This window comes from Leptonychotes weddellii, chromosome 8, assembly GCF_054177405.1.
Source record: "Leptonychotes weddellii isolate Sample4059 chromosome 8, ASM5417740v2, whole genome shotgun sequence".
Taxonomy (NCBI): Eukaryota; Metazoa; Chordata; class Mammalia; order Carnivora; family Phocidae; genus Leptonychotes; species Leptonychotes weddellii.
Window position 1 is genome coordinate 43489176 of NC_138376.1, and position 19727 is coordinate 43508902.

Consider the following 19727-nt stretch of genomic DNA (forward strand, 5'->3'; position numbering starts at 1 on the left):
CTTAGAGACAAAGGAAATAATCCGTTTAGATTTAGAAGTCATTTTTTTGTAAACATTTGTTATATTAAATCTGGAAGTTTTTAAATGTACATAAATTTATCTCATTTATCTTGAAACTTGCCTTGAGAAACTCCAAACTTCTCTTCACATGTTCAGTATCTTGTACATTCACAATTTCAATATCCTTCACAGACTTGCTCTTCTCTGATATCCAATGTGAGAATGACTCGAGTTTCTGCAGAAATTCTTCATGGGAAACTGCTAGTTTAGACTAGAAAATAAAATCATGTTTTCATTTCTGTCAATCCCCAAATTTCAAATTCCTACAAAAAATGGTTCTGTTTCAAGGCCCTAACAGTCTGAAAATAAAAGACTTCATCTCATCTCATGACTAAATTTTCAAATAATCAGATTTTCTTCAAAATTCAAATGCTGACTTGGCATGAAATGTTTCGATGCCTACCATTTCAGAGTCAATTGCGAGCATGACGTGTTTCATTCTTTCTGAAGACACACTGCTGAAGGAAGAGAAAGCAGTCTGCAAATTTTGGTGGCTTGTCCTCAATTCCTCAAGCTGTCCTCTGGGGAAGTCACTGGGAAGAGACTTTAAAAATTCTTCTGCCAACTTCATGTCCTTTCTTAAGAGAACAGCAATTGGAGCCAATCCCAATTCAAATGTCTGCAAAAAATACATATCCCAGAACTATTCAATGAAAACATCAATCACAATCCATTTTAAATGTAATAGTAAAGCACAATGGCTCATCTTTCCAAATTAACACCAGCTGACAACCATCCATAATAGGCAGCAGACAGTTCTTACCTCTAACTGTTTAAGTCGGTTCCTCAAAGTTTCCAGATTATTATCCAGAGACTCCTGGTTGTCTAAAGGGGGCTTCATATCTTGAAGTAAAGCCAAATACTCATGCATTTTTGATGTGTGCTGTAAACACTGCTGTAACTCAGTGGAAAACTAAACACAAATTTGGACATTTTAATTCAATAGCCTTTACACAGTTTTTTAAAGCAAATAAAATGTATGGGGTTATTCCCAAATGTTTCATGCAGCTACAGCCACATAAAATATAAAATCAACTTACTTGTTCCATTGAGCCATCTCCAGAAGTCATTCCTTTTGACCCTGAAATACTTTCCAAATGGTCTGGGATATCACTGCATTGCTCCCCCAGCTTCTCATCGCTTGGCAATGGGGATGCACACATAGTCGAGCTTTCTAGTCCAATATCTTTTATATTTTGTAAATTAAGGGAACAGTGGTTTCCTTCTTTGCTTTTAAGATCATTAAGAATGTGTGACTTTTCATCCGCCGTCTCAGAGGTAGTGGATGATTTCTGATTCAAGTCTCTGACCTGTTCTACTTTCTCTGAGTATATGTCAGCCAGCAGCTTGTAGAAAATATTTTCAAGTTGCAATGGAGGTACTTTAGATGTAATACCTCTTTTCTCTAGCTCATACTCCATCTGGGTTAATTCTTTTATCAATTCAAACGCCCCAGTAATTTTCTGGCTATACTGATTTTGCTTAAGTATATCAAGGAGAAGCTCAGACTTAAGATTTGCAATACAGAATGGATCATCTCTACTCTCTGCTCTCAATTCTGGTGGGTTATTCATGGGGGAAACTCCAGAACAGTCACCAACTTTGAAGTCACTGGGGACACCAGATGCTTCATTTGCCAACTGTGATGTGCTAACTCTTTTAATTAAGTTTTGAATTAAAATTTTGGTGTCTGCACAGACTGAAGATTCTCCAACCTCTTGAGGATTCATAGGACCTTCTTCCAATCTACTCTTTAAGATACCCTTTACATCCTCAACAAATACCTGAGATAACTCAGGAATCTGAACCTCCTTTTCTTGGAGTCCTAGGGACAAGGCTTGTTCTTTTTGCTGCTCTTGCTCAATTATTTCCATCTTATTGTTAATTTCTGAGAATGAGCAGTCCGTGCTTAAAGGGTTTTTATTTCTTACTCCATTTGTGCAGAGTTCTGGTGGCACAAAATCGTTATTTTCCCCCCGGTGTTCCACATTTCTAAGAGGTAAGATTGACAGTGTGCTTTCATTCCTTTCTGGTGTGAACTGAGCAATTCCCGTTCCCCCTTCTGAGGCACTTTCTTTCATACAAAGACCACTCTGCTGGGCCATCTCATTTAGAGGTGAGACTTCCTGGGTAAGAGCTGTCTTCTCTTTTGCATCATTTACTCCGAACTGTACATGCTCCTTCACGGCAGGGGGTGTTATCAGAACACAGCTTGGGATACCTTCATTTGGTTGAAATACATCTTTTGCCTTTACATCTTTGGCAAAATGTTTTAAGTATGTGAACAGGTCAGAGTCTTTCTCAGGCCCATCGGTGAATGAATCTTTCTCAGGACTTGCATCCCCTTCAGACAACAGAGTGTCTGAAGTCATGTCAGCACTAATCACTTTGGAAACTGAGGAGTCAAATATTTCTTCAAGATTCTCAAACTGAATGGGACTTTCGCTAACCACTGTCTGTAGGTTCTTTGGTTCATCTTTAGGAGTTACAGTTACTTTTTTCAGGCTTCCTTTCTGATTATGTTCTTCACTGTCTGTGATTTGTGGAAATGGAAACCGATCATTACCTAAATAAAGACTCTCCCTTGTACTTTCACTAGGCAAAAATCTGAGATACTTATTATCTTCTTCTAGACCTTCTCCCAGCACCTCTCCTTTATCTGAGCACATTTTATGAACTGATGTTTCACCTTCTATTAGTATACTGCTTTGGTCACCTTTCTTTTCAGTTAGAAAAGATTGGTGGATTTCTTCCCCTCTTTCATTTCCGTGATGATCCCTGGCAGTTACAGAGGCTATGGATGACAAATGGCTTTCCTCAGCAGGCTTTCCTACTACATCAGGCTCAGAACAAGTGATTTTATCCAAAGATGAGTAGACTTGAAGTGTCACATTCTCAAAATATGGATCTCCACCTTTCACAAAGTCAGTAGATTCTGGCCCTTGGATCAACTTAACCTTCATGTTCATTAGATCATTATCTACTTCAGAAGTTGAACAGGTATTAGTATTCTGTAAAGTATCTACACAGCCAAAGGTGTCTTCTGATTCAGTGTCTGTGGTGATCGGCAGCAATATATCCTTAAGGGCCAGCTCATGATTCAGCAACAGATTTCCTGGGCTTTTTCCAGCAACCTCAGTTGTATATTCTTGAAGGTTGCTTCTTTCTGTTACTAAGCTACTTTTACTAGTTGATTCTAGCTGTAAAGCATTTACACCTTGCTGGTTTTCTAAAGAACTGTAATTGTGCACTTTATCCGGGAGAATTCTCTTATTAACACTCGGACTGTCCTGAGTGTTTTCCTTTTCACCTACTGCAGGGGCACACGACTGGATATCCCTATCTGTAGCCTCATCCTGGCACCAGGGCCCCTCAGTGTCACCTTCTACTCCTTCTTCATCATCACCATCATTGTCATCATAATTGTCCTCGTCATCCTGATCATTACTGTCACACACATAATCCCCGTAACTTTCATTCTGCATAAAATCTAAGTGCTCAGTCTCAGATTTAAATTCTTGTCCAGTGATATGTTCTTCTTTTCTCCCTCTCCAACATCCAGTGTCATCAAATTTTAACAAAGCACTGAAGCTCTCTTTTCTTTCTACGATTTCATCATCAGTTGATGAGTCAGACTCATCCCCTTCAAGGCTATTTGAGCTTTCCCTTTCTGATACGGTTTCCAGCAGCAGCCCATTGCCCTCATGTGAGCCAATTGAATCTGAAAGGATTCTTTCACCAGGATCGAATCCAGCGTTCTCAGTAGCGATGAGAACACCCCGGAGAGACTCTGGGCTTCCCCTCACACTTAAGTTGCCAACCAGTGCCCCCTGGGCCACCACGGAATTTTCATTCTCTCTTGAAACATCATAAAACACATCACCAGGAAGAGCAGCCCCATCGGTCTCCTCTGGCAGTGCGGCATAGTCCTCAGGCTGTAGATAATCACGATCGTCACCTTCCAGAAGCAGAGAATCGTGGTCGTCATCTTCAAACAAAGGAGTATCATAAAAGTCATCTTCACTGTCGGTGTCTGTTTCTGTCACCCTCGGCTGATCATCCAGGAGTGACGTTTCATAGTCGCCAGCACTGACAGTTCCTTCCGGCAGCGGTGTACCGCAGACTGGAGATGCCCGAGTGCTAAAGGTATCACCCTGCGGGGTCATGGCACAGGCGTACTCTTCCACCTGGGGCCCAGTTTCCTTGTCTTCAGGTTTCTGCTGAGAGGCAGCATGTAGTCTTTCATCTTCGCCGTAAGTTTCTGAAATATATTTACCATTGCAAGACCGGACCTGAGGAGGACTGTCACCCATATTTACAGGTTTCCGTTGAGAGTGTTCTCCCGGTAAACTGAAACTGATAGCTGCAATTCCCAGAAACTGCTCTTGAAATGTCTCTCCCATTCTGTGACCCGACAGCATGGTGTGGTCGCTGAGTGGCAATGTGGAGTCTTCACATTTATTTCCATTGCTCTTTGTGGTATGTACATCACTGAGGCTTTCCTGATCATTCCTCAATTTATCATGACTTAGCAAGGCACTCAGCCTAGGAGAATAGTCAAAGATTGTCAAATCCCTGTTTATATTATCTTCATTCTCTTTTTCATTCAAGTCACAGATCCTACTAGTTTTTGATTTCATAATAGGATTTGTTACCGAATCATTTGCAAAGTTTTGAATATTTTTAGAATGGCTACATTCACCTGCATGTTCATTTGTTCCAACTGGACTTTGATTTTCACAGTTTTTAAGTATGTTTTCAGATTCTTGTCCAAGCATGCCAACTGCTACAATTCCAGGCTGTGGTAAATAGGATGCAGAATTGGAAACACACACACTGGATGAACTCTTGACTTTATGATCAGTTGCGATTATATCTGCCAGGTTTTCTGACTGATAGAATTCACTACTGGTAAAATTATTCCCCATTTCATTAAACTCTTCATCTATGGTATGCTTTCTATCTTCAAGAATGTCTTTGTACTTAGGTTCTCTGCAATGACATGTATCAAAACTACTCGGTGAAACTATACTGTCATCCTTTTCTTCACTTGGAGCATTATTCAGAAAAACACCAGGGAGTCTTAAGGCATCAAGACATTCTTTAATGGGTGTGTCCTCAAATTCCGCACTATAGCCTTCCAGTAGCATCCCGACAGCCTCATTCAAGTCTCCATCATACAGCAAAAGCCTCTGCCCTGTGTTGGCATCCATATAGCTATTTATCAGCAAATAGGACAGGAATAATTTTTTAGTTTGTTCTGAGCTCTGAGTTGCCACTGGCTCTTCTCCATCAAAAACATCCTCTTCTTGCCTGTAATCGTGGACTGTGGATGGTTGGAATTTACAGAAAGAGAGCCATCTTCTGGCATTTTTACAAGCTTCTAAATCTCCCAAATCTGGCATTTTATCAGGCAGTATTATACTTTTCAAAATCGATGCTGTGTTATTATCTATAATTCCCAGCTGCTTAGCAACATCCAAACCAATGACCTGAGAAGTTTCTGGAATATAAAGAGCAGCTATCTTCTGCCTGCCATTCAGGATTTTGTATGCCAATTCATTTGTAATCAATTCCTGCTGCAAGGAAGAAGATGTAGGAAATATTTCACCAGAGTGAGGCCAAATGAGTCCAACATAGCCTCGCTGAGCCTCTAGTACCAAAAGAGCACTGCTGGAAGTTATTAGATCACACTGGACTGCTTCATCCACCGTTAAACGTTTAGCGGGGTTTGAGTGGATGATTCCACCTGTTTGAACCTGATATGTGAGAATACTGTTAGCTGTATCTCTGTCAATCACCCCTTCTGCCATAGCTTCTTCAACGGTCATTCTTTGACCAGAGTTGCAATTGATGAGACCCCCGGAGAGAAGCTGTGCACCTAATAACCTAAACATGGTTTCACGGTCTATGAGACCTTCATGAGCTGCCCTTAAAATGCTTATGTTTCTTCCACATTTTAATGTTATTCTGCCTCCTTCTTGTGGTCTCACAGGTAGAAGCCGCATCCCAGTGTTTTCCTGTAAAATACTTCTTTGTATAATATCAACTAAAGACACCTTCTCAGCGGTGCAGGGGTCAATAAGATCTTTACACGTGTTTTGCCTTTCCAGGACTTTAGAAAATAATGCTGAGGAAACCAAGTTCTGTTGGAAAGCCTTCTGCAGGGTCAGCTGTTCTCCTGTGGCTGGAATGACTAGAGAGCCTGTGGAAAGCAGTATCTCAAGAACTCTGATGGCCATGGATTCTGATATCATGCCCTGGGCCAAAGCTTCCAGCACTGGAATTGTGGTAGATGACACAGTAGAAATGATCTCCTTTGCTTGATTTAGTTCTTTGAGTTGGCACAAAACTTGCTCATCAATAAGGCCATGACTTTCAGCATCTTGAAGGTCATAACATTTTCTCAATTCTGGTGAAATGAGACCAGAAATCATTAGCTGTGTCTCAAGCAACCTGATTCCTGTGTCATAGTCAATAAGGCCTCTTAAAACTGCCTGAAAGATGGAAAGCACTTCTCCAGTTGTCTGGTCAACGGTGCCTGCAATCACTTTATCCAGCTGAAAAGAGAATATAAAATTCTCGGGTCAGTCTGTGACCCAAGGGTGGGCAGAATTTCATGAAACTCAGTTTGCATTTTTTTAAGAAATAAATACACTTCAACATAAAAATCCTCTACTTACCAAGGCGCAGCAATGCTGTGAATGTTAGGCAGCTCAAATGCACAAGTGATCTATGTCAGTGATCTATTCAACAGCACAGGATGTGATAAAAGCTTTGAAAACAACATGCATCTGTGAATTGAAAACTTAATATTGTGTACATTAACAAGGTTAGTGAGGACACAACAGAGTAAATGATGATAGTGAGAAAACAGAACACATACCTAAGAAGGCAAATCATGCTCTCTGCAATTGGGTGAGATTAGTCGACTGACATGAAAGAGAGAATCAAACCCCATGCTATTGATGTTTACAGCATACAGACTTCTTTGCAGACAGTAAAAAACTAATGAACCAGAAAAATTGTTGCATACCCCCAAAATGTGACAAATACTGTGTAAAGTATTCCAGGGAGTAAGGGAATTGAATATAAAGATAACTTTTTCAATACTGAACAGTATGTTGAATATTGTGAATATGTATTGTCAAGTTTCAAAAGTTTAAAGACAGGCCAAATTTTAAGTGATTCCTGTTATATTTTAAGAAGATGCTAGGGCATCCTCACTATAACGAATGGCCCAGTATTCCTCCAGTAAATCTCAGGGTTATCTCTGAAAATCAAAACTAGTTCATAACACTCTAATGTCATCTTTAAAGATGAGTCAAGTATATCTTATAACATCATATTTTTATAGTAAAATACCTAATATAGCAGTAGAAGAATGACTTTTAAAGAGAAGAGTTAGAAAAATGAATGATTTTTTTCTTTTACCATGCAAGGCAGAGATTAAGATGTCACAGAAACTGATGACAGCAAGTGTGAGACTGCATTTAATAAACAACATTGAAATCTCTAAATACTTAGATAAACTCCATCCACATTTTTTCCATGTACATGAATTCAAGGTCATTTCTTTGTCATTGACATATATTTCTACAACCATGCAATAAAGCTAAGAATCTTGAAACAGCTTCATGTTTTAAATAAATTATATTACCTTCTCCTCTACCTTTATATCTCCTAAGGTTTGTGATTCTTGTAGTTGTTTCAGAGATTCACTAAAGAAGGAATTATAACTTTCTTGAAGAGATTTCACTTGTTTTTCTAATTCATTTCTTTCTTCATCTGTCATTCTAAAACAACCAGAAAGCATGAAAAGAGGAATGCAAGTTTTCAAGTGATAAAGATGACATATTAGGCTCAATGATTTTGTAAAATCCTTTTCTAAATAGGTACATGATCATGAAACAAACTTCATATACAGATTGCTCACGTCTCAGCATGACTGTATGAAAACTAAGGATGGCCCTTACATATCCAGGAATCCTTCCCTTGCCTGAGAAAGAGACTGCAGAGAAGGACGTAAACTAATACATCAGCACTTCCCTAGCATACACACATTTCTAAAATAACAATGCTGTTCTCTGAAAGAGGGAAAGATCCTATTGTTAGTTCCAACATGGAAACGGGACAGAAAGATACCATTACTCAAGATGAAACTTGTACAAACTGAAGCATGAAGAAAGATGAAATTAACAAGGAAATTAACCTGATTCTCTAAGGTACAATACAAAGTCACTGTGGCATAATCTTGGGGACAGCCCCAAAAAAGATTTAAGAAAAGGGCAGGTTTCTTCCCGCCTGAGGCACTAGCTGAAACAGATGAAGTACCTCGTTGGAAAAAGACCAAAATATGAGAAACCAGGTTATCACAAGTCTCAGCAAAGAAAATGAACATACTCGTACATATTTTCCAAAACGTAAAGTCATAGAGAGTACTACTTAGAATTAAGATTGGCTTGGAATCTATACCACTCACTAGCTACCCACCCTTAATCCCTCTCTGAGCCTCTTTTCTTACCACTGATAAATGGGAATAATACGTACATTTCAGGGTTTTGGTAAAGACTATAAGTGACTAAACGTGACAAATTGCTATGTTCATAGTTGTATGTTAGGTAAATTTCCGAGTTCGATTTTTAAAATCTCAATTAAAATTTACCAGCTGTGGCTTTGCATAACATGAAGACCACTTCTCTACTTTGAATAAAAGAGCTAATGAAAACCTATAACATACTTGTCTCCATGTTTTGCCAAAAATAGCTGCATGGTTTGAAGTGCTTCAGATAATTGCTCCTTCTTGGTTGATATTTCTTCACTGGAAATCTGCAAGGTTAAGAAAACATATTCAAACTCACCCCTCATAAAGACTAGAAAATAGTAATTTTAAAAAACTAAACAAGTTTTAATTAAGATCCAAATGATGGGTCTACTTTCTGAGTGGCCCAAGTCAATAACCTATCAGTTATTACCAGTGTACAAGCCTGGATAAAAGAAGAGTACTTTATCTAGAATGCAGATTAAGGAAAGTCTCTTGCTCTTTCTCTAACCATAATGCCCTCATTTTCATTAGGAAATAATACCACGGCATTACGTAGTTCTCACATGTGTCCCAGTCCAACAGTGAATAAAGGTTGCCTTAACTATCCCGAAGTGGCCAGAGGTTCTTCACTGGCCCAGTGTCATCCTTGTGTGGTGCAGCGCTCAAAGATACATGAACGTGGGACACTACTCCAAAACAGTATCTGCCCTCCCCCAAGCTCCTATATGCCCTGCTTCCTTTTGAAAAAATTATGGTGAAAGCATTAATCTGTAGATCTGCAGACGAAGATTAAATAATTTCTAAAATTTGCAAAACTCGTCTGTGACAGGGGAATAAAATTGATCTGTTTGAGGAAAAGCAAGAGGTTATAACATTTTTTCCTAATCTCTCAATGTATCACTTCTGAATAGTCTTATTTCAAAAACTGACTGCCATTCTTTTAGAGGAGCAGAAATGAGAGGAAATGATGGGCAAATGAAAAGGCGTATTTTTCCCCAATGTACTCTATTCAGAACAGAGTCAACTTAAAGTCTATTTTTCACAGTTACGGGTAATCATGAGGCCATATTGATTTTTAACACACACATTTATTATCCTATCAAAGTACTTTAAATTTCACTTAACAGAAAGACCATCAAGTATTTCTTATAGATTTACCATTTAGGCTATGGTCTGCATTTAAAAATTCTGTCTACTTTTATGTCTACTAGGTCTAAAACAGATTTAGTAAGGTTTGGGAGGATTTTAAACTGCAGTATGAGAAAATGCCAAGGTTTGTAATCTACATCTTTCAAAAGAAACTTGTTCTCCCAAGAAATCCTTGCTAAAGTTTATGTCCCCATTTTAGTTCTTTTCCTATCTAATAGGGGGGGAAAAAGAGGGAAAAGATATTTTAAAGTCAATATTCACATAAAGTTACTTTGAAGGTCTGGAGTTTAAAACATCAAATTCAATTGGAGTTTAAAACACAAAACTGGTCTGATTTCTTCCACACTAGTAGGAAATATAGTATGTTAAGACTATGAGGTAATACAGCTTTATTTCAACTGAATACTAATTCAAGTATACACTCGGTTCTGTGAACTTCTTCAACAGGGAATCCCAGATAAGTTACATCTGCCTCATATCATAGCCAAAATTAGACAAGACATTGAAGTTTCCCCCTAATTACATCAACAATGTCTGTTTCAACTGATGACAAGTGAACACTCATGCAGAGCTAGAAGAGGAAGCTGACGATAGCCCCCGTAATTTCTGAAGGTCAGGGCAGCGGCAGGAAGGCAAGTGTAGGAAAAATACTTCAGGAAAAATGCTGCTTAACTTAGTGGAAACTTACTATTATTTTTTTTAATACAGCCTCAATTCCAGTGCTATCACCGGCAAGCATCAACACTGGATCTTAGCTCAACAACGCCTTGAACAACTGCTTGAAGAGCTTCAAGCAGTGCTGTCTGACAGACATCAAGGGCACTAACATGTCAGAAGCTGCGCTATCCAACTAGCAGCTGGGGAACGGAAGAGAGCCCACAGCCATGGAAGAATTCATTTAGGTAAGGGAAAGAGTCTAGAATTTCTGGCGATTGACTACAGAACACTTTTTTATAAAATACAAAGACCCAGGAAAGCACAACTAAACTAAATCCTCAAAAATGTTAATACCCTAGTTTGTATTTCTGTTGTTCTTGAATCTTTTCCTTTACCTTTGTAAGAATGAGACCACATATCTTTACAATGAGGAGTGCATGGGTTTACTCTGGGCACAAAACAGGATGACCCTGCTCCTTGGGGACTCTCTTCACTATAATCAAGAAGCAGATCTAACCACAAGAAGCAGCAGTAATAGTAAGACTAATATATGTAGTTCAGGCTTTGGAATCAGAGACACTTCCTTGTGCTACATACTGTGATTCCTTGGGCAGGTTACTTAACCTCTCTGACCCTCATTATAGTTGCCTACAAAAATGGGGAAGGGGCGCCTGGGCGGCTCAGTCATTGGGCGTCTGCCTTCGGCTCAGGTCATGGTCCCGGGGGTCCTGGGATCGAGTGCCCCATCGTTCTCCCTGCTCTGCGGGAAGCCTGCTTCTCCCTCTCCACCTCCCCCTGCTTGTGTTCCCTCTCTCGCTGTGTCTCTCTCTGTCAAATAAATAAAATCTTTAAAAAAAAAATGGGGAAAATTAAGGTAAAGAAGTAAAGTGTTTTTAGATTGACCTTGTCAACTCAGTAAATTCTACCCACTGTTATTATTACACCAGAACCTCAGTGAATACCTTTTGCTTCGAGAAGGGAGATTTTCCAGCCTTCTCGCCATCTCTCAATGTCTTGCTGATATTTGATACCCATTTCTGTAATTCTTTGGCTTTTTCAACATGCTCTTTCTTTTCTTCTTCCAGTGACTTCTGACAAGTGTGAGTGGTAAAAAAAAAAAAAAAAAAAAAAAAAGATACATACCAGTAAATGCTTGAGCTATTAAACGGACCTCTCCACAGAAAACAAGAATGTAGAAATATTTCTTTCATCACACACAGTTTACTGAGCATTTTATTCATTCACTTAACCATGTTTATCACATCATGCGGCAGATGTACTTCCAAAATGTTTATGGTAGCAAAGAAAGCTGTGACACTCTAACCTCCCAACTGGTCTATCAATATGACAAATAGAAAAACTCAATTTTATTCATGAAGCACTAGAAGATCTTTGAATTGCTGCCTTTGCATTAGCATTACAATCACAATGGTCTAGACAGAAAAGTATCAAAAATGGAAACCTGAAAGAACAGTGAATGTGTACATGCAAATGAAAAATACACAGAATAAAGAAAAATCTCTCCCCCTCTTCCAACACACAATAATGCTACTTTTAATTACAGACTCTACCTGGAAATGGGAGGTTTTGGTAAACATTTATTATGTAAAGAAGGTTACAATGTACAGAAAAGCTAGCAACTTTTTCACTTTTCAAGGAGACCTGAAACACTGTAGCTTCATGGATGTGGGAACAAATTTACATCTTTCTCTTTGATTCCATGATGTCTTCTGAAGTGCTCTTCCAGTGAATGTAATGAATCATTTTAAAATGGGAGCCCTAATGTCCGGCTGGATCCATTCAGTGATGAAGAATTCTGAAGAATGGAGACTATGAACTTGCTGGAGTTCATCAAGCTTACTCCATATTCTAGGTAAAATACCTTTTCTTTTAGTGTAGGCAAGATCAAAACAAAACAAAACCACTAACCTAAAATCTAAAGGAAACCATTTTGAAGAACAGTAAATATTTTGTTACTTTCAACTTAAAAATTATTCTCTCTTCTGAACAATCGGCTATTTCCAGGCCTCAAGAAATAAATGGTGCTTTGAGTGTATGACATAATTGCTAGGCTGTATATTTAACTGATATCATCAAGCTCTGGACAGATAACATGAAGTGGAGAGCATCAGCCCCGTGCAAAGTTTTTTAAGCATGTCCTTTTACAAAGAATAGTAGAGGCTAGAAATTCCTGTCATCAAAGGTTCAGATACTTCTAAGAGTTTAAGTCCTGTGTGGAAATCAAAATCAGCTTTTTCTAAAGCTTCTTTGTACGTCAACTTTCTTTTCGTTTGAGGGCATATTATATTTCTGACATAGGACTTTTGATCTTTGAGTTTGGTAGCAATGAAAACATCTATGATACCAACTTGGAGAGCCTCTTCTATTGACAACCGGGAATGAACCTGTGGCTCGATCAACCCCCCCGTCAAGTACTGAAATTCCAAACATCTGATTCCCATTTCCTTACTTATGATATTTGCATGCACAGCCTCCACCACTGACATCACTTTGTTAGTGACAGGATGGCCAATCCCTGTGATTACTAACTCACACTGTCGCAGCTGCTGGGCAAACCCCTCATCCACAAGGCCTCTGTGCAAAGCTTCTGCCACCCGGTACTTTTTGCCAGTGATAGGATCAATTATCCCCCCCGTACTGACTTGGGCTTCAAGGCATCTGAGGGCAGTGACCCGGTCAACCAAATTTCTGCGGGAGGCCTTTAGGACAGAGATCCTTTCCCCACTGGCGGTCAGCCAGTAGCCCGCAACAGGACTGTGCAAATCCTTCTCGGGAACCAGCCGGCTTAGCAGGGAATCAGCAAGCTCTGTAAGTGTGATGACCCCTTCCTGATACTTCCTGACCCAGGCTTTGTCAAGTGTTCCCCGCTCTATAGCTTCATTAATATTGAACTGTAACCCTGTTTTAGTATCAGTCAGCATATGAGAAGGATGCCCATAGGATTCAAAAAACGTGGCTTCCTTCCACTGATACTGTTGCCCTGAAAGCTCAAGATAGGTACTTTTTTCAATTAGGTTTCTCTGGAAAGCCTCATATGCAGTCAGTTCTGCTCCTGTTTTAATATCTACTACAGAAATCCTATGCGTTCTCCCTACATTGAGATTGGAAATGTTCCTCTCCCCAAATGGAAACAGAAAGCACTGGCAATCTACATCAAATACACACATTCGCAGTAATTCTGAGTAATAGAGAGCTTGCTTGTTGTTGGGATTAGGAAAAACTCTTGTGTTGCTGGATGGCTCATGTAAAAATTGCAGGATGGCGTTATTTAACAAGCCTTGTTGCAGAGCAACTTCTGGAGGAATACGGATGCCCTTCACAGGGTCAATGACTCCCCCACTGGCAATCTGGGCCTCCAACATGTGTTTACCTCTTTGTCTGTCAAGCATTCTGTTTTCCATAGCTTGGAACACTGACAATGTCTTAGAAGAATATGAATATCCCAGGGCTGCCTTCTCTGCCTCAAGGAGCCTAATTTTAAATTCGGGGTCAATAACTCCATTCAGGATTGCATCTTCAACAGAGTATGTCTGACCCGAATTGGGATCGATTATAAAACCTGTTGCAGCCTGAGCTTCTAAAAATGCTAAAGCCATCATTTTATCTATTATGATTTGCTTGGCTGCTGAGGCAAATGAAATCTTTTTTTTTGTGGATTCTAGATAAAGCCCCGCGATTGAGGTGGCTTTTGTCAAAAACTTGCTAAGAGTTTTCTGAACTTCGTCAACAGTCTTGAGACCAAGTCGCAGCTGCTCAACTGTTTTCATGTCCAGAAGCTTAGCTTCAACCAACTGCCTGGCAGTCACAGTGTGCCGGAGCCCCTGGAATTTAAATTCATCATCCCTAACTGAACAGGCGTGATCGCCATCCAAGTTCTGGATGGTCTCTGGTTCTGAGCCTTTCTTAAGAAAATCTCTCTTGAGTCCACCAGATGGTCTGCACCCTTCAAGCATCCATTCTTCAGCACTAGGGCCTGGGTTCTTTTCTTGTTTTAATGCGGTGACTTCTGTGTGCATATCATACTGCTTGCTCTTAGCTATCTGCAACAGGAATTTATGAGACGTTAAAAGTCATCTAAAGAACATTACGTCACTTTACCCATCCTTAATACAAATATAATTCCTACAATAACGAAAGTAAAGAGAGGAAAATTTTCAAACGAAAGGGGCAAGTAATATTATTTTGAGAGTCTGAAGTTTACTTTAGATGACGATTAAGGTATTAAAATGCTATGTTTGGGGCACTTGGGTGGCTCAGTCAGTAAAGCATGTGACTCTTAATCTCGGGGTTGTAAATTCAAGCCCCACGTTGGGTACAGAGATTACTTAAAAATAAAATCTTTTAAAAAAGGTACATTTAAAAAAGACTTGAGATGAAATTTGTCCAAAAAAACTTTAGAAATTAAAGTGAACTGCCCTTGGTTTTTCTAGCTTTTAAAAAACACATTCTTCAGAATATAATACCATAAATATAACCATATAACCATTACATCTATGTATTTAATCTCAGGCATTTAAAAATTAAAGAAGGATAATTTGTAGTGAAGATTCAAGCCACTCTATATCATAATTTTCTGCCAGAACTACAAAGAGCCAATCTCATTCAACATTGTTAAAAAACTTAGTCTAGCAGAGAAAGGAAACAAGAGAGGAAACTTGGCATGAGATAGCTGATAAGGTCTCAGAATCCAGAGTATACCTCCAAGGGGGCCAAAAGCTTTGCCAGGTCCATTTCACACTTGTCATCTTGATACCTAACTGGTGGCCTGGAACTGTACAGAGCTTGATCTCTTATCTTCTCGATCTCGGATAGTTTTGTAATAGGGTTTGTCTCATCAAAAGTTATCTGTAATTCGGTGCTTGTCTGAGAAAAATACTCAGAGTAACACTGCTGGCTTTTCTCTTTCTCAAGTGGACCCCCTGACGGCCAGAACTGGACTTCCTTTGGTATTTGTTCAACAACCCGATGCTGCCATTTTTCTTCCAGTTGCTGTGGGTCTTGATTCCATCTCAGCAGAGGAGACCTGGTCCCTGGGTGAAGCTGCCCTGCGTTCCTAGAGGACAGGTCTGCAGAGTGTTGGCACTCATTTACTGCCATCTCAAAATCTGGTTTGAAGGGACAGTCTTTGGCTGGGTTCCTTTTTTGGATTTCACACTGGAGCAAAACTAATTGATGTTCGTGTTCCTTTATCTGTTGATCCATCTTTTGCTTCAGGCTTTCGACCTCACGTTTCTGGGCTACCAGCTCATCTTCAAGTTTCCGACATTTCTGGTAATGATTTGTTTCCACATTCTGTCCTTGTTGCATTTGCTCGCGATACTGCTGAAGCTGTCTTTCAAGTTCTCTGATATTTGTCTCACAGAGCTTAGCGTTCTCCTGAGCTCTGCAGTTTTCTTGCTGAAGAGACACGAAGTCAAGCTTGATGCCTGAAATATCGTTTTCAGTGATAACTTTGGAGTCCATTAACTTTTCCATTTTTTTCCGAAACTCCTCTGCCGAGCGTTTGAACTTGTCCGATTCCTCCTGAAACAGAACCATCTTCCTATGGGTCATCTGCTCCTCTATGGTCTTTAATTGCAGTTCGTCTTGCACTTTTTTCAACCTGTTATTTAACTCTTGCACCTGAGCTTGCTGTAACTGTACCTTCTGCTCCCCGAGTCGCTTTTCCTCTTTGGAGGCGTTCAGCTCCGCACTCAGACTTCGAACTTCCTTCTCAGTGTTCTGGATGATAATGTTCTGCTGGTCACACTTTTGCTTAAACTCACTGACTAAATTCTGACTTTTGGCCAGGTCTTCCTCTAGGCATTTAATTTTTCTATGGAAATCCTGTTCTGTTTTCGTCTGCTTATGCAAGTGTTCGTTGGTGTTCCGTAGCTGATCTTTAAAACCATCTGCCTGAATTTTCAGGGCTTCACATCTTTGCTGGATAGCTTGTTTCTCCAAAACCACGTTCGCTGATTCTGTCTGAATTCTCTGCATCATTAACTTGGTTTCATTATTCTGCCTCGTAAGCTCATCTACCTTTTGTTTTAGCATTTCTGCACACTCATTACTTTTCTTCAATTCTTCATTAAGCTTCTGGATTTTATCATTATTTTCTTTTTCAGCTTTAATATTTTGAAGCAACTGTGCATGGCTTTTCTCGAATTGTTCTTTGAGATGATCTGACTTTCTCTGGCAGAATCGTATTCTTTCATTAGAGGATTCCTTCTCAGCCTGGAAAGCATTAACTTGTGAATTTAGATGCTGAATATTCCTCTCAGCTATAGCATGGGTCCTAGTGATCCTGTCTACTTCTCTTTGCAGTTTCCCTTTTTCTTGTTGAAGAGATTCTAATTCTACTTCATAATTGTGCTTTGTTTTCCTAAGGTCATTAGCTTCTTGCATGACTTCTTCAGCTCTGTCTGTGGTTTGGTTCAACTGCCTACCCAGTTCTCTGAGCTGCTGGGAATACCTTTCCTCTACCTGATCCTTCCTTTCCAATTCTAACTTAAGGCACGTCAGTGTATTATTGGTTTCATCCAGTTTTTCTTTTAGCAAACGAGCCTTTTCCTCAGATGAAGTTTTTTCAAGCTGAAGGGCATTAAGTTCATACTTCAGTTCTCTCATGTCTTTTTCAGCCTTTCTATTGGCGACTGTTAGCTCATCGACCTGCTGCTTGAGTTCTTCTGTCTTCTGTTTGTCCTGCTCTTTCTGAAGACCTGTGACTCCTCTGTATGACGTAGCCTGTGGCAACTTATTTTCTCTACATGAATACTGAATTTCCGTTATTCTTCTTCTTGCTTCCAGTTCGATCTTCTGCTTTTCTTTTAACTGCTCCTCTGCTATCTGTTTTTGAAACGTTAGGTCTTTTTCCATCTGCTTTATCAGCTTCAAGAGTTCCTCCTCATTGTCTCTCTTTCTTTTTAATTCTTCCATTAACTTATTTTTTTGTTGCTCCAAGTCATTGAGAGTGGAATCTTTTATTTTAAGATGATCTTCCAGGGTTCTTCTTGTAAAGGTGTTCTCCTCTAACTGGTTCTGGAAGTTCAGGAGGTTTTCTTCCACTGCCGCTCTTTTGGCCTCGGCCTCCGATGTGAGCTTTCTCACCCGCTCCAGCTCCCGTTCTGCAGCCTCCTTCTCCCTCACAATGGTCTCCAGCTCCCTGCGGTACTGCTTGGCTTCACTCTCGGCCCTGATTTTCTGCAGAGCAATGTCTTCTACATTCCTCTGCTGCTTTCTCAATTCATTTTCTGCAGCCTCCTTGACCCTTGGAAGTTCCTCCTCTACTCGGGACTTTTGTTTCTTTAGTTCAGCCACCATTTTCTCCAATTCACTTATTTTTCCCGTAAGTTTGCTATTCTCAATCATTGTTGCCTTCTGACGCCGAAGCAGATCTGAATATGCCCCATGTTCAGAAGTCTCCTTACACCTTTTAATCTACAAGAGACGTTTACAAGTGTCAAACCTGTTCTGTTCAAATTTATCTTAAAAAACTTGAAGCGATGCTCATAAAAGTGCTTATAAAAAGAAGCGAAACCAAATGCAGAACAAGCACGATCACCACCACCGTCAGCAGCACCAGCACCTCTACCTTCTTCAGAGAGGAAGCTTCAGAAAGTCAGCAATGGGAGAAGACAAAAAAAAAACCCTTCATGTCAAGTTTGCTAAACCAAACAATCTTTTTTTTTTGTCTCTCAGGAATCATTTTGTTTTAAAAATTAGCTAGCTCAAGAGTTGACAGCAAGAAAGGAGGGACCTCACAAAACATACAGCAGGACCCCAACCTTTTACAGATGAGGAAACTGAGGTGCAGAGAGGTCAAATAGTTTTGAAAACTAAATGACAAAGTGGGAAATAAAACTCACAGCGGCGCCCTTTCTGCTTTCACACACAACTCAGTCTTACAAACTAAGAACATATAGGAACCAAATGACACTTAAAACTTCAGTTTTTAATACCTGGCCCAATGGAAATTTAAAATATTTATCTCTCTTTCTCTAAGATAAATAAATAAATCTTTTTTTTTTTTTTTTTTTTAAGATTTTATTTATTTATTTGAGACAGAGAGAATGAGATACAGAGAGCATGAGAGGGAGGAGGGTCAGAGGGAGAAGCAGACTCCCTGCCGAGCAGGGAGCCTGATGCGGGACTCGATCCCGGGACTCCAGGATCATGACCTGAGCCGAAGGCAGTCGCCCAACCAACTGAGCCACCCAGGCGCCCCGATAAATAAATAAATCTTTAAAAAGGAGGGGGGGCACCTCAGTGGCACAGCTGGTTAAGCATCCGACACTTGGTTTCAGCTCAGGTCATGATCTCAGGGTGGTAGGATGGAGCCCTGCTTTGGGCTCGGCTCTCAGCAGGGAGTCGGCTTGAGATTGTCCCTCTCCCTCTGCCCCTCCCACTCATGCATGCTCTCTCTCTCTCTCTCTAAAATAAATAAATCTTTAAAATATATATATAAAAATGAAATGATATTTACATCGCCCTGTTTAATGGTTAAAGAAACAAAATGCAGAATTTTGGTACCACTTTAAAGAGTCAAATCAAGAAATAATACTTCAGATGCGCAAGGAGGAAAATTATATAAAACCGTGTAATTTCTATTCCTTATTTGTTTGTACTTGCCATATTATGACAATTATAATAATCAGAGTTGCTAATGCAAAGGCAGCTATAGTCCCTAGGGGCTTTAGAAAAGATGTGCTTCATATACTCACAGATTTTGTTGTTGTTGTTGTTAATGACATGCCTCATATGAATCCACATTGACAAGTACCTTTAGATACTCCATAAATATAAAGATATTTGTTAAATATAAATGTTTTTAAAAATATACTTAGGGAGTCAATTCCAATGTACAGTATAAAATATAAGAAAAATTTTTTTCAACTGATAGAAGATTCAATCTCAGCTGGGAGGAGTACACTCTGCATGATCAGGGCTAGCACAGAATGCCAATTTAATTTGTTTTATTAATACCGTAAGATTATTAGTTTCATCTCACCAACTCAAAATCATCATAATTAGAACCATTTAAACAGGAGTAGAGAAATTATTCTAGATAGCAGTTTTTTTTTTTTTCATTGAGAGGCCTTGGTGAATTTCAAGAATTTATTTTACATTATAGACTACATATCTTACTTTGCTTCTTCTAATTTTTTGATCCCCAATAATTTCAACAAGAATTGCAGTTGTTTCCTTTGCTAACCTAAATATGGTTTTCCATAATAAGAATTCATATAAAAACAAATCTCATCACAACCTGCAATAATTAGTGCTCTATTTTATTTTGTTATCAGGGTGAACTGGT

The 19727-nt window shown here is 39.5% G+C and overlaps 1 protein-coding gene across 8 annotated transcripts in view; it reads right to left on the bottom strand.

The window, feature by feature from the left end:
- The window catches only part of DST (dystonin), a 362599-nt gene that overhangs the window by 131031 nt on the left and 211841 nt on the right, over window positions 1–19727 (bottom strand). For 5 of the 8 annotated variants that reach the window (XM_081828446.1, XM_081828453.1, XM_081828448.1 and 2 more), the window contains 3 exons: window positions 11374–11502; window positions 8801–8889; window positions 7721–7856 (listed from right to left, as the gene is read on the bottom strand). In XM_081828446.1, coding sequence (XP_081684572.1) covers window positions 7721–7856; window positions 8801–8889; window positions 11374–11502 — 354 coding nt within the window. Of the gene's footprint in view, window positions 1–121; window positions 272–463; window positions 680–823; window positions 974–1100; window positions 6621–7720; window positions 7857–8800; window positions 8890–11373; window positions 11503–11626; window positions 14473–15130; window positions 17852–19727 lie in introns of those variants that run through there. The other 3 variants (XM_081828451.1, XM_081828452.1, XM_081828450.1) reach the window with 2 other exon arrangements.